The sequence below is a fragment of the Phyllobates terribilis genome, unplaced genomic scaffold, assembly GCF_046119375.1.
Source record: "Phyllobates terribilis strain yellow unplaced genomic scaffold, ASM4611937v1 Scaffold_5__5_contigs__length_657084704, whole genome shotgun sequence".
Taxonomy (NCBI): domain Eukaryota; kingdom Metazoa; phylum Chordata; class Amphibia; order Anura; family Dendrobatidae; genus Phyllobates; species Phyllobates terribilis.
Genome location: NW_027362765.1, coordinates 55,049,410 through 55,064,534, shown reverse-complemented (window position 1 = coordinate 55,064,534; position 15,125 = coordinate 55,049,410). Strand labels below are relative to the sequence as shown.

Here is a 15,125-nt window from a genome sequence, read left to right as displayed (position 1 = left end):
GTGCAGGAGAATTCTCCCACGCTGTCAGTGACGTACATGAGGTGAGCCGAGTTCATTGTCGGCTCATCTGGATGCCGTCACAGCCAGACACTGAGGAGTGGAAGTATGCCTGCGCTTCTCAGTGTCTGCGGGATGACAGGCTGGATGGCAGCGTTCTGCTGCGGTCCAGCCTGTCATCTCGATGTAGCAGAGCTGGAGCCGTCGTGGGAGCCATGGAAAGGTAAGGATGAGGTTGCTTTATTATTTTTCTTTTATTGCAGGAGATCGTTGGCTTCAGCTGGAATGGGCGTGATGGTAAGTATGGTTTAATTTAGAACAATAAAGAATTGTGTGTTTATTTCAATTAAAGGACTTTTTTCTGGGTGTTTGTGTTTTTTTTAAATACTTTACTAGAAATTCATGGTGGTCATGTCTAATATTGGCGTGACCCCATGAATTTCGGGCTTAGGGCCAGCTGATAATGCCAAGCTGGCCTTAACCCCTTTATTACCCAGTGAGCCACCGCATCAGGGCCCTGGATGAGTTGGGTACAGCGCCAGAAGATGGCGCTTCTATGAACGCGCCATTTTCCGGGGCAGCTGCGGACTGCAATTTGCAGCGGGTGGGGCCCAGAAAGCTTGGGCCTCCCTGCGCTGCAGATTCCAGCCCCCAGCTGCCTAGTTGTACCTGGCTGGACACAAAAATAGGGCGAAGCTCCACGTTTTTTTTTTTTTAAATTCATGAAATTCATGGAATAATTCAGAAAAAAAGGGCTTCCCTATATTGTTGTGTCCAACCAGGTACAAATAGGCAGCTGGTGGTTGGGGGCAGCCCGTTCCTGCCTGCTGTACCTGGCTGGACACAAATATAGTGCGAAGCCCCACGTCAATTTTTTTTTAATTATTTCATGAAATTCATGGAATAATTAAGAAAAAAAGGGCTTCCCTATATTGTTGTGTCCGGCTAGGTACAAATAGGCTGCTGGTGGATGGGGGCAGCCCGTTCCTGCCTGCTGTACCTGACTGGACACAAATATAGGGCGAAGCCCCACATCAATTTTTTTAAATTATTTCATGAATTTCCTGAAATGATTTAAAAAAAATTGACGTGGGGCTTCGCACTATATTTGTGTCCAGCCAGGTACAGCAGGCAGGAACGGGCTGCCCCCAACCACCAGCTGCCTATTTGTACCTGGTTGGACACAACAATATAGGGAAGCCCTTTTTTTCTTAATTATTTCATGAATTTCATGAAATAATTTAAAAAAAAAAAATACGTGAAGCTTCTCCCTATTTTTGTGTCCAGCCAGGTACAACTAGGCAGCTGGGGGATGGAATCTGCAGCGCAGGGAGGCCCAAGCTTTCTGCCCCCCCCCCTCCCCCCGCTGAAAATTGCAGTGCGCAGCCACCCCGGAAAATGGCGCGTTCATAGAAGCTGGATGCTGTACCTGGCTGGCATACAAAAATATGGCGAAGCCCACGTCAAAAGTTTTGGGAAAAATTAATTAAAAAATAAATAATAATTTAGGGACTGCATCTTTATTAACTCCTCAAATGTCATTTAGTGTTAAAATAAAGGACTTATTTTAAAAAAAATTGACGTGGGGCTTCGCCCTATATTTGTGTCCAGCCAGGTACAGCAGGCAGGAACAGGCTGCCCCCAACCACCAGCTGCCTATTTGTACCTGGCCGGACACAACAATATAGGGAAGCCCTTTTTTAAAAAAATTATTTCATGAAATAATTAAAAAAAAATTGACGTGGGGCTTCGCACTATATTTGTGTCCAGCCAGGTACAGCAGGCAGGAATGGGCTGCCCCCAACCACCAGCTGCCTATTTGTACCTGGTTGGACACAACAATATAGGGAAGCCCTTTTTTTCTTAATTATTCCATGAATTTCATGAAATAATTTTAAAAAAAAATGCGTGGGGCTTCGCCCTATTTTTGTGCCCAGCCAGATACAACTAGGCAGCTGGGGGCTGGAATCCGCAGCGCAGGGAGACCCAAGCTTTCTGGGCCACCCCCGCTGCAAATTGCAGTCCGCAGCCGCCCCAGAAAATGGCGCGTTCATAGAAGCGCCATCTTCTGGCGCTGTACCCAACTCATCCAGGGCCCTGGTGCGGTGGCTCACTGGGTAATAAAGGGGTTAAGGCCAGCTTGGCATTATCAGCTGGCCCTAAGCCCAAAATTCATGGGGTCACGCCAATATTAGACATGACCACCATGAATTTCTAGTAAAGTATTTAAAAAAACACAACACCCAGAAAAAAGTCCTTTAATTGAAATAAACACACAATTCTTTATTGTTCTAAATTAAACCATACTTACCACCACGCCCATTCCAGCTGAAGCCAACGATCTCCTGCAATAAAAGTAAAATAATAAAGCAACCTCATCCTTACCTTTCCATGGCTCCCACGACAGCTTCAGCTCTGCTACATCGAGATGACAGGCTGGACCGCAGCAGAACGCTGCCATCCATCCTGTCATCCCGCAGACACTGAGAAGCGCAGGCATACTTCCACTCCTCAGTGTCTGGCTGTGACGGCATCCAGATGAGCCGAGGTCATGTCCAATGAACTCCGCTCACTTCATGTACGTCACTGACAGCGTGGGAAAATTCTCCTGCACTCAGCACTTCAGCGTGAGAATTTTCCCACGCTGTCAGTGACGTGCATGAGGTGAGCTGAGTTCATTGGACATGACCTCACCTCATGTATGTCACTGACAGCGTGGGAGAATTCTCACGCTGAAGCGCTGAGTGCAGGAGAATTTTCCCACGCTGTCAGTGACGTGCATGAGGTGAGCTGAGTTCATTGGACATGAACTCGGCTCATCTGGATGACGTCACAGAGAGACACTGAGGAGCGCAAGCATGCCTGCCTTCTCAGTGTCTGCGGGATGACAGGCTGGATGGCAGCTTTCTGCTGCGGTCCAGCCTGTCATCTCGATGTAGCAGAGCTGGAGCTGTCCTGGGAACCATCGAAAGGTAAGGATGAGGTTGCTTTATTATTTTTCTTTTATTGCAGGAGATCGTTGGCTTCAGCTGGAATGGGCGTGATGGTAAGTATGGTTTAATTTAGAACAATAAAGAATTGTGTCTTTATTTCAATTAAAGGACTTTATTCTGGGTGTTTGTGTTTTCTTTTAACTTTGACTATGGGGTTAGTAATGGGGGTGTCTTATAGACGCCTCTCCATTACTAACCTGGGCTTGATGTCAGCTGGCATTATAAGCTGACATCAACCCCAACCCTATTACCCCCTGCCACCGCACCAGGGCAGCGTGGAAGAGCGAGGCTAAGTGCCAGAATTGGCGCATCCTATGGATGCGCCATTTCTGGGGCGGCTGACGGCTGGTGTTTCTAGCCTGGGAGGGGGCCAATATTCATGGCTCCCTTCCTGGGCTATTAATATCAGCCCCCAGCTGTCTGCCTAGCCTTTGCTAGCTATTAAATTAGGGGGGACCCCACGTCATTTTTTTGGGGGGGTCCCCCATTTTAATAGCTAGTAAAGGCTAGGTATTCAGCTGGGGGCTGATATTAGTAGCCTGGGAAGCTCCGTGGGTATTACCCCCTTCCCAGGCTTCAAACATTTGCCCCAGCTGTCTGCTTAACCTCCGCTAGAGCCTAAAATTAAGGGGAACCCCACGCCAATTTTTTTTTAAATAAATCCTTTATTTTAACACTAAATGACAAGTACAGTAATCAACACTGTCACTGTACTTCATATATATGTGACTGACATGTTTCTATCTATCTAATCTATGTGTGATTCTCTATTCCTTCTATTCTAAATTGTCGGGTACAGATGCTGAATTGCCGGCCGGCTTTCTTAAAGAGACGGTGCATGAAAACACTATTATTTTTTTAAATAAATCCTTTACACTAAATGACAAGTTCTGTAAGCAACACTGTCACTGTACTTCTTATATATGTGACTGACATGTTTCTATCTATCTAATCTATGTGTGAAGCTCTATTCTGTCTGTTATAAATTGTCGGGTACAGATGCTGAATTGCCGGCCGGCTTTTTTAAAGAGACGGTGCACGAAAACACTAATATTTTTTTTAATAAATCCTTTACACTAAATGACAAGTACAGTAAGCAACACTGTCACTGTACTTCATATATATGTGACTGACATGTTTCTATCTATCTAATCTATGTGTGAAGCTCTATTCTTTCTGTTGTAAATTGTCGGGTACCGGTGAATGCCGCTGATGAATTGCCGGCTTTTCATGTCATTCTACATTATTCTTAGTTGTTTTCCTTCATGTAGAATTAACCTACAAGGAAAGAAAGGGTTTATTTTCATTCCGATATTTGTGTCCCATTGACTTGCATTGGTTTCCGGTATCGGAATCGGCGATATCCGATACTTTTTGGGTATCGGCCCGATCCAATCCGATACGATATTTCCTGATATCGGAAGGTATCGCTCAACACTATTGATGATATGAGATGCTCGTGTAAAGACCAGTGGGGATAGCCTGTATGTTTTAATCTATGACATATTAATTCAGATTCTTGCGTAAAATGGTGTTCAGTACTGCAATTTCTCTTAGCTCTAGCGCTTTCCCACAAGTATTGCTTTGATCGTATGTGGTGAGTAAAAACTGTACATGAAGAATAGTGTTTCCAGGTGTGGGCTTCCTAGAGTTTCTGCTAGCAATCGGTAGGTCATGATGACCCTGAAGTTCCACATCAAGGAAAGTTATGGTGTGTTGATGGCAATTATTAGTGAAGCCAAGGTTTTGAGCGTTAGTGTTCAGGTATGATAGGAAAAATGGTATGGCAGACACATGTCCACTCCATAAGAAGAGGAGAACGTCCTTGTATGTGCCATACTATTTGATAGAACCACAGAAGGGATTGTTCTCATTGAAAATAAATCGTTCATCCCATCACGCCATAACCAAATTGGCGACAGATTGGAAAAATTTGGTACTCATTGAGGCGTCACTGTTCTGCAAAACAAATTTCCCATTAGAAAATAATTATGTGTTGGGAGGAAAAACAAAACTACTTTGATAAATTCCTATAATTCTGATGTGTATGAACTGTTTTTGCTGAGATAGTGATCAATGACCAATAATGCTATTTTATGGGCATTATTTGTATAGAGCGAAACAACAGCTCCTCTATGACCACTTATTAGATCATTTAATATTTTGTAGTGAATTTAACACATCAGTGGTGACTCACTGCAGCCTTGCAGTGCTGAGGTCCTGGGTTCAAATCCCACCAAGGACAACATCTCAAGGAGTTTGTATGTTCTCCCTGTATATGCATGGGTTTCCTCCCACACTTCAAAGACATACTGATAGGGAATTTAGATTGTGAGCCCTAATGGGGACAGTGATGATGATGTCTGTAAAGCGCTGTGGAATTAATGGCGCTATATAAGTGAGTAAAATCAATCAAGTGTATCCTAAAAATAGTCTTGTGTACATCGGACCAAGAGCTGTAAGGCTGAATCCAGTCATTGACCTAGGCGTTCAATCATAGATCCAATCCCTGATGCTATAGGGTGCTTTGGATGAGGACAACCTGTTTTGTGTGTTTTAAGCTAATCACAAAACTGGAATAATAGGGTTGGTTACCAATATATATTCCTCTTCTTTTTTGGACAGAATTCTCATTGTAAAACCTTCCTGGATGACATATTTTAATTTTTTTTGGTATGGTCCAATGCGCTCACTCGGTAAGGGAATATAAATATTAAAACAGTAACCATTTTTTTCTGTAAAGACACATAATCTACTGCCTTTTTTTTACCACTACTGATCCACCCTTATCGGACATTTTGATAATTAGGTCTGATCTAGATTGTAGCGGATTAAGAGCTTGATATTCCAACTTGGTAAGGTTGGCTTTAATATCAGTTTTGGACAATTCTTGAACCATTATAGGGTCTTTTTCTATATTTTCCTGAAAACCATCCATTGAGACTGTTTGTTTTAGTTTTTGTAGGGTAGAAATATATGTAAGAGACTGATCATCATGTGTGGGGTTCTCATAATAATTGAGAACCATGAGGCAAACCAGACTCAATTGTTCATCAAAATTGCATTGTTCAAATTGTTCAAAACACGTTAGGTTTACAGAGGGTCTCACACAAAACTTTTTGCCAAGTTTGTACACCTTTTTTGCATTTTAATGGACTACAAATAAAGTAAATACGGTTTTATTTTTATATACCTCGGCAGCTAGATCTTCTCCCTTCATTGAATATGCTTATGGTGCTTTCACTCTGTGTATTGGCACCTGTTCATTGGTCCCATCGGGACTTCCGTCCGAACCCCCCACAAAACGGGATACGAGAATATGCACCAATGGGGCCATATACTACATTGGTGCCAACAGAGTCAACCTGCGCTCTGATGTGCATCATTTTTGGGCATATATGCCTACTGGAGGTGGAAACTCAGATGTAGTAGACTATGTCTGGGTGTCCATCTCCATTAGGTGTACACGCCTGAAAATTATACACAACAGAACACACATTCACTCTGTCGGCACTAATAAAGGTCTCGGCGCATATGCTCGAATCCCATTTTGTGGGGCTATTATCACATGGGATCTTAATGATGTTACATTGGCTCATCTTTTCCACATCCAGGGCCTTACAATATCAGATCATCTCAGTGGAGATTGACCTTTGAAGGATGGATATGGACAAGGACAAGATGGCTGAGAAGATATTACACCTCACCCTAGAGATCCTCTCCCAGCTCACCGGAGAGGTGAGAGATACTGATGACGTCACATTACATCATTCTTATCTATAGGAATAACAGATGGACAGAATCGAAGAGGTGAGGACTCTGAAAATCTCTGTAGTAAGATTTATTAATGTGTCTCTCCATAACCAGGATTACACAGTAGTGAAGAAGACTTCTAGTGAGCTCTGTCAGGCCCCTGTATCTGAAGGATTGGGCTCAGGGGTCTTCCCCATCACCAGGCCTCCAATTCACCCCCTGATACTTGAGGACATCAATGACAAGAAGATCCTGGAACTCACTTACAAGATGATTGAGCTGCTGACTGGAGAGGTGACACTTCTGGGAATGCTGGGACATAATACACTAACGCTATGTATTATGGATCTCGGTAATGACAGTATCATTGTATGTGTCAGGTTCCTATGAGGTATCAGGATGTTGCCGTCTATTTCTCCATGGAGGAGCGGGAGTATTTAGAAGGACACAAAGATCTGTACAAGGATGTCATGATGGAGGTTACCCAGACCCTCATATCACCAGGTAATAGATAGTACTAAATTCATTTCTTTTTAAATATTCTCTTTTTTTGCAAACAACCCATATCCAAACCAACTCCAGAATATTTGACACACTACTTTATATACAAGGGTTTCATACGGGGTTGACTTTAGGTTTTGACTCTACTCATGTACTGACCCCAGAAGTTGGTTGGAGGACTATTGTTCCAACCCAGTCCAATGTTGGATTGTAGTGGCTTACAGAGAATCGAATTGAACATGAAGAGGAAGTCCGGGCTGCAGTTGATCTGTGACTTCCTATTTATGTTCAATTTGTCCGAAGGCGGAGACAGGGACACCAGCATTGATTGGGCACCAGGCTCGCGTGTCACAAGAATTGCACGGGAGCTCTGGGACCACAAATTCCGACACCACTTTAAGTGCACTGGCACGGGAGGTGAGAATATGTTTTTTTATTCTATCGGGGCCAAGCGTGGAGTATAAGTAGTTGACAATTTTCTTAAGGTTTGTGATGTTTACATCATTTGAAGATTCAAAAAAAATGGGCAGGTAGGAATCTGTCTATCAAAATTTAACAGCCACTAACCACTATAGTGAGGTGAAGTAAAGTACAATAAAAATAAAATAACAGTAAAATTCTTTCCAATCCCCAGCCTATCAGCAATGAATATCTTCCCCTTTTTTAATGGAATAGGTCAGGTACAATAATTCAACCCAGAAACTGAGAAATAAAAACATATTCTAGAAAATACTATCAACATGTTCACATTTCTGAAGGCCAGATATAAATCTGCAGATGCATTATTCTCCTAAACTCAATGAATCAAGAGAGAAAAATTCAGAAGAGGAAATTTGCGATAAAACAGTTAGGTACATTATTATGATAATTATGATTACTGGCCCTTGATCTGAGGAAGACTTTTACCACCAATGTTGTAAGGATGTTATACAAATTAGAGTAATATATGCCAAATCCATAGATTTAGGTTGGACGACTCAAATTTTCCAGAAAAGATGTTGGAAAAAAAAAGAAGAATCGGGCCTATAAAATTTTAATTTTCTTGTTATTTTTTGTTCTTATGGGAGGTTGAGTAATGCCAGAAGTGTTTGAGAGTAACATCCTCCCTCATCCCCATTCAAAACACATGCACTTTGGCTGAAATGAAGCATGTATTGGGAGAGGTCAGTACAGGCTTACAGTTCTCTAAAGTGTATGACAACTTTAATCGGTAAATTAAATTCTGCTATATGCCTTGCAATTTGTATGAACGTTTTTATATAGAGATGTTACAAAATATCCATATCACACTATGGTTATTATTTTAAAGTGAAAAAAAACCTTCATTTTACTTTTAGCAGGTGACTGTATCAATCGTTCAAAAGGACATGTGAGGTCTTCTAATTTTAAACTGGATGATCGTGGGCTCACACAAGAAACATGTAAAGAGCAAGTCATTACTCCAGATATGACTTCATCCTATCCAAGGAAAGATCGATCATCTTCTGATTTTCAACAACTCCTACCTTCTGATTCAACACAGAATGTTAAGAAAAATAAAAATAACAGAAGAAATGTTGAACATCAAAGATCTCACAAGGGGAAGGAGTCCTATTCATGTTCAGAATGTGGGAAATGTTACACTCGGAAACCAAATCTTATTTACCATCAAAAAACTCACACAGGGGAGAAACCATTTTTATGTATTAAATGTGGGAGATGTTTTAAAAAGAAATCACATCTTGTTGAACATGAGAAACGTCACACATGTCAGAAGCCATTTTCATGTTCAGAGTGTGGGAAAGGTTTTAACCAGAATTCAGATCTTGAAGCGCATCAGAAAATTCATGCAGGAGAGAAACCGTATGAATGTTCTGAATGTCAGAAATGTTATAATCAGAAATCAGATCTTGCTACCCATCAGAAAATTCACACCGGGGAGAAGCCATTTTTATGTTCAGAATGTGGGAAATGTTTTCTCCATAAATCAGGTCTTGAAGCACATCAGAGAATTCACACAGGAGAGAAGCCATATTCATGTTCTGAATGTCAAAAATGTTATAATCGAAAATCCGATCTTACTACCCATCAGAGAATTCACACCGGGGAGAAGCCATTTTTATGTTCAGAATGTGGGAAATGTTTTAACCGGAAATCATATCTTGTTACACATCTCAGAATTCACACAGGGGAGAAGCCATATTCATGTTCTGAATGTGGAAAATGTTTTAATCACAGAACAGATCTTATTATACATCGAAGAATTCACACTGGCGAGAAGCCATATTCATGTTCTGAATGTGAGAAATATTTTAGCCACAAAGCACATCTCATTAGACATCAGAAAATTCACACAGGAGAGAAGCCATATTCATGTTATGAATGTGGGAAAAGTTATAATGCTAAATTACATCTTGTTGCCCATCAAAGAATTCACACAGGGGAGAAACCATTTTTATGTGCAGAATGTGGGAAATGTTTTAACCAGAAATCACATCTTGTTACACATCAGAGAAGTCACACAGGGGCAAAGCCGTATTCATGTTCAGAATGTGGGAAGTGTTTTAATCAGAAATCACATCTTGTTAGACATCAGAGAGGTCACAAAGGGGAAAAGACATGATGATGTGTTGAATGTGGAAAAAATTCTAATGCTAAAATGAATCTCAATATGCATCAGAGAAAACTAACAAGGAGAAGTAATTTTTATGTTCAGAATAAAGAAAATGTTTAAATCGGACTAGTTTTGTTGACCCACAACCATTGACACATGTGCAAAGCCATATTCATAATTAAATGTGAAAAAATGTTTTGGGCATTTGGGTACATCATGCTGTTGAGATTTGCCTTTTATACAGTGGGTACAGAAAGTATTCAGACCTTTACATTTTTCACTCTTTGTTTCATTGCAGCCATTTTGTAATTTTTTTTCTCATTAAAATACACTCTGCACCCCATCTTGACTGAAAAAAAAACTGAAATGTAGAAATTTTTGCAAATTTATTAAAAAAGAAAAACTGAAATATCATATGGTCATAAGTATTCAGATCCTTTGCTCAGACACTCATATTTAAGTCACATGCTGTCCATTTCCTTATGATCCTCCTTGAGATGGTTCTACTCTTTCATTGGAGTCCAGTTGTATTTAATTAAACTGATAGGTGTGTGCCTTTCCAAATCAAGTCCTGTCTGTATAAGACCTCACAGCTCACAGTGCATGTCAGACCAAATAAGAATCATGAGCTCAAGGGAACTGCCCAAGGAGCTCCGAGACAGAATTGTTGCAAGGCACAGATCTGGCCAAGGTTACAAAAGAATTTCTGCATTACTCAAGGTTTCTAAGAGCACAGTGGCCTCCATAATCCTTAAATGGAAGAAGTTTGGGACCACCAGAAGTCTTCCTAGACCAGGCCATCCAGCCAAACTGAGCAATTGTGGAAGAAGAGCCTTGGTGAGAGAGGTAAAGATGAACCCCAAGATCACTGTGGCTAAGCTCCAGAGATGCAGTAGGGAGATGGGAGAAAGTTCCACAAAGTCAACTATCACTGCAGCCATCCACCAGTTGGACCTTTATGGCAGAGTGGCCCGACAGAAGCCTCTCCTCAGTGCAAGACATTTAAAGACCCGCAAAAACATATGAAGGACTCCCAGACTATGAGAAATAAGATTCTCTGGTATGATGAGACAAAGATAGAACTTTGAACTTTTTGGTGATAATTCTAAGCTATATGTGTGGAGAAAACCAGGCATTGCTCATCACCTGCCCAATACAATCCCAACAGTGAAACATGGTGGTGGAAGCATCATGCTATGGGGGTGTTTTTTCAGCTGCAGGGACAGGACGACTGGTTGCAATTGAAGGAAACATGAATGTTACAAAGTACAGAGATATCCTGGATGAAAACCTCTTCCAGAGAGCTCTGGACCTCAGACTTGGCCGAAGGTTCACCTTCCAACAAGACAATGACTCTAAGCACACAGCTAAAATAACAAAGGAGTGGCTTCAGAACAACTCTGTGATCATTCTTGACCGGCCCAGCCAGAGCCCTGACCTAAACCCAATTGAGCATCTCTGGAGAGACCTGAAAACGGCTGTCCACCAACGTGCATGCAAGGAAGAATGGCAGAGGATCCCCAAATCCAGGTGTGAAAAACTTGTTGCATCATTCCCAAGAAGACTCAAGGTTGTACTAGCTCAAAGGGTGCTTCTACTCAATACTGAGCAAAGGGTCTGAATACTTATGACCATGTGATATTTTAGTTTTTCTTTTTTAATAAATTTGCAAACATTTCTACATTTCAGTTTTTTTTCAGTCAAGGTGGGGTGCAGAGTGTATTTTAATGAGAAAACAAAATGATCTTTTTAGAATTTACCAAATGGCTGCAATGAAACAAAGAGTGAAAAATTTAAAGGGGTCTGAATACTCTCCGTACTCACTGTATATTGTGGATTTGAGCCCTAGTTGTATATAGCAGGCTCAGGAGCTGAGCTTACTTCATATACTACAGTGGTGAACTGTGTTATACACCCATCACCCATTATGGTACCAACAATTACAGGTTTAAGTACAAGGGATGGTGACCAAGGTTGACCCTGATATTTTTATCAGAATGGGAAAAGTCTATGATCTTTCAGTACTGAAATAAATTGAAATTTATGTATGTATTTTCATAATTGGCAAATGGTTTATAAGGGGGCTCCCTTTGTAGACCAATTTTGTGGCTGGTTGGTAAAAAAAGCACAATTCGTGCACATAGCCTTCAACAACCTTTTTTTCCTCTATGGAGCTACACATATATCAGTAGGTGGTTACTAACTACCTGCTTGTTCTGCCATGTGCTGGTTTCTCTTGGCTCAATGAAGTTAAAGAACCGCTCCTGGCGGTGATTTTCCCACTTCCTGTGTAGTCACCTTCACAGAGCAGTTTCTTCTTTTCATAGTTACATAGTTACATAGTTAGTAAAGCCGAATAAAGACTTGCGTCCATCAAGTTCGACCTGTTAGTTCTGTAATTGCTAAAGTTGATCCAGAGGAGGGCAAAAACCCCAAATGATTTAGCCAATCTTCACCTGAGGAAAAATTCCCTCCCGACTCTGAAACCAGCAGTCAGAATAAATCCCTGTATCAACCTACTATTTTATTCTATTTTTAAGTATATGCAGAAATCTGCCTGGCATCTAGAAAAGCATCCAGTCCCCGCTTGAACTGGTTTAGTGAATCCGACATTACCGTCTCCTCACTCAGTGAATTCCATATTCTCACTGCTCTTACCGTAAAGAACCCCTTCCTATGCTGGTGCTGAAACCTTTTCTCTTCCAGTCTTAGTGAGTGCCCTCTTGTTACCGTAATATCCCTCCTTTTGAACAAATCCCGGGCAAGGTCTCTATACTGTCCCCTAACATATTTGTACACATTTATTATGTCCCCCCTCAACCTTCTCTTTTCCAGGCTGAATAGTCCTAGTTTTGCCAACCTCTCTGGGTATTGCAGTCCCTCCATTCCCCTTATTAATTTTGTTGCCCTCCTTTGTACCTTTACAAGCTCATTTATATCCTTTCTATATATTGGGGCCCATAACTGAGCACAGTATTCCAAGTGTGGTCTGACCAGTGCTTTGTACAGTGGAAGAACAATGTTCTCATCCTTTGCAGCTATACCTCTTCTGATACATCCCATTACCCTGTTTGCCCTTACAGCAGCGGCCTGACTTTGGGCACTCCAATTTAGTTTGCTATCAATCAAGATGCCCAAGTCCTTCTCCATCTCTGAATTCCCCAATGGTTTCCCATTCAGTGAGTACTGGTGACTTCCATTTTTTCTTCCCATATGTATGACCTTACATTTCTCCTCGTTAAACCTCATTTGCCATTTAATGCTCCACCTACCCAGCTTATCCAAATCCCTCTGTAGGTCTTCACTATCCTCTTTTGTATTAATTGTTTTACATAACTTTGTGTCATCTGCAAATATTGATATTTTACTATTTATCCCGTTGACTATGTCATTAATAAAGATATTAAATAACATTGGGCCTAGTACAGACCCCTGTGGTACCCCACTAGTGACGCTTACCCAATCTGAGTATATTCCATTTATAACCACCCTCTGCCTTCTATCCTTTAGCCAGTTAGCTACCCACTTGCAGACATTTTCCCCCAGCCCCATCATTCTCATTTTGTATACCAACCTATTATGTGGCACGCTATCGAACGCTTTTGAGAAGTCGAGATACACGACATCCACTGGTTCCCCCTGATCTACTCGAGAGCTAACCTCCTCGTAGAAGTCAATCAGGTTTGTTTGGCAGGAGCGATTCCTCATGAATCCATGTTGGTTCGGGGTTAATAGATTATTAGCATCAAGATGCTCCATGATTGCCTCATTAATAAAGCCTTCAAAAATTTTGCCCACAACGGACGTCAGACTCACCGGCCGATAGTTTCCGGCGTCACTTTTCGCTCCCTTTTTGAATATTGGCACTACATTCGCCTGTCGCCAATCAAGTGGTACAGACCCAGTCTCAACAGAGTCCTTAAATATAAGATATAACGGTCTGTCTATCACATTACTTAGTTCCCTTAGTACCCGTGGGTGTATGCCATCAGGTCCTGGTGATTTGTTTATTTTAATGTTACTGAGGCGTTTCTGTACCCCATCTTGGGTTAGATTAGTCATACTTAGTGGAGGATTAAGCTTGTCACTTCTCATTTCGCCTGTTAGTTCTTTTTCCTTTGTGAAAGTTGACGAAAAAAATTTATTTAATAGATTAGCTTTTTCCTCATCTTTCTCTATGATTTTGCCTTCATCACTTTTTATCGGTCCAATATTATTCGATTTAATCCTTTTACTATTTATATACGTAAAGAACAGTTTGGGATTTGATCTACTTTCCCTAGCAATACGTCTCTCTGTTTCCTCCTTTGCTATTTTTATTTGTTTTTTGCAGGTTCTCGTTTTTTCCTTGTAACACATTAGTGCCTCCTTGCTGTTTTCCTGTTTTAATCTCTTGAATGCCTCTTTTTTGCTATTTAACGCCCCTTTTACGTTCTTATTCAACCATATTGGTTTCCTCTTATTTCTGGCCCTTTTATTCCCATACGGTATATACCTCTCGCACTGAGTATTCAGAATTCTTTTGAAGGTTTCCCATTTACTATTCGTATTTCCTTGATTAAGAACTTTGTCCCAGTCTATAAGTTGAAGGTTTTCTTTCAGCTGATCAAACTTCGCCCTCCTAAAGTTTAATGTTTTAGTTGTTCCCTTATTGATAACCCTACTGAAGGGCATTTTGAAATTGATAATATTATGATCGCTATTACCTAGGTGCCCCCCTATCTGTACCTCAGTTATTCTATCAGGCCTATTAGTCAATATTAAGTCCAACACGGCCTTCCCTCTCGTTGGTTCCTGCACTAGTTGGGAGAGATAATTATCCTTGATATTTGTCAAGAACCTTTTTCCTTTCTGCGATCTACAGGTTTCTGTTTCCCAGTCAATATCCGGGTAGTTGAAGTCCCCCATTACAATCATCTCATTATGTTTTGCTACTTTGTCTATTTGTCCTAATAGCAGTTTCTCATTCTCCTCTGTTATATTAGGTGGCTTATAGCAGACCCCCAGTAATATTTTATTATTATTTTTTGCCCCCTCTATCTCTACCCACATGGACTCGACCCCCTCTTCTCCCTCTCCTATATCTTCCCTTAGTCTGGGCTTTAGACGTGACCTTACATATAAGCAGACTCCTCCGCCCTTCCCCTGTTTCCGGTCCCTTCTAAATAAACTATAATCTGTTAAATTTACCGCCCAGTCGTAGCTATCGTCTAGCCAAGTCTCTGTTATACCTACGATGTCATACCTCTCCTCCGATATAAGCGCCCGCAGCTCATCCGCCTTATTGG

General features: G+C 41.3%; 1 protein-coding gene across 1 annotated transcript in view; it reads left to right on the top strand.

The window, feature by feature from the left end:
* LOC141271953 (uncharacterized) overlaps positions 1-9,983 on the top strand; it is an 80,781-nt gene extending 70,798 nt beyond the window's left edge. The window contains exons 2-5 of the mRNA XM_073682203.1: positions 6,605-6,728; positions 6,858-7,037; positions 7,124-7,247; positions 8,582-9,983. Coding sequence (XP_073538304.1) covers positions 6,651-6,728; positions 6,858-7,037; positions 7,124-7,247; positions 8,582-9,846 — 1,647 coding nt within the window. The 5' untranslated portion in view covers positions 6,605-6,650 and the 3' untranslated portion in view covers positions 9,847-9,983. The remainder of the gene's footprint in view (positions 1-6,604; positions 6,729-6,857; positions 7,038-7,123; positions 7,248-8,581) is intronic.
* The last annotated feature ends 5,142 nt before the right edge of the window (positions 9,984-15,125 follow it).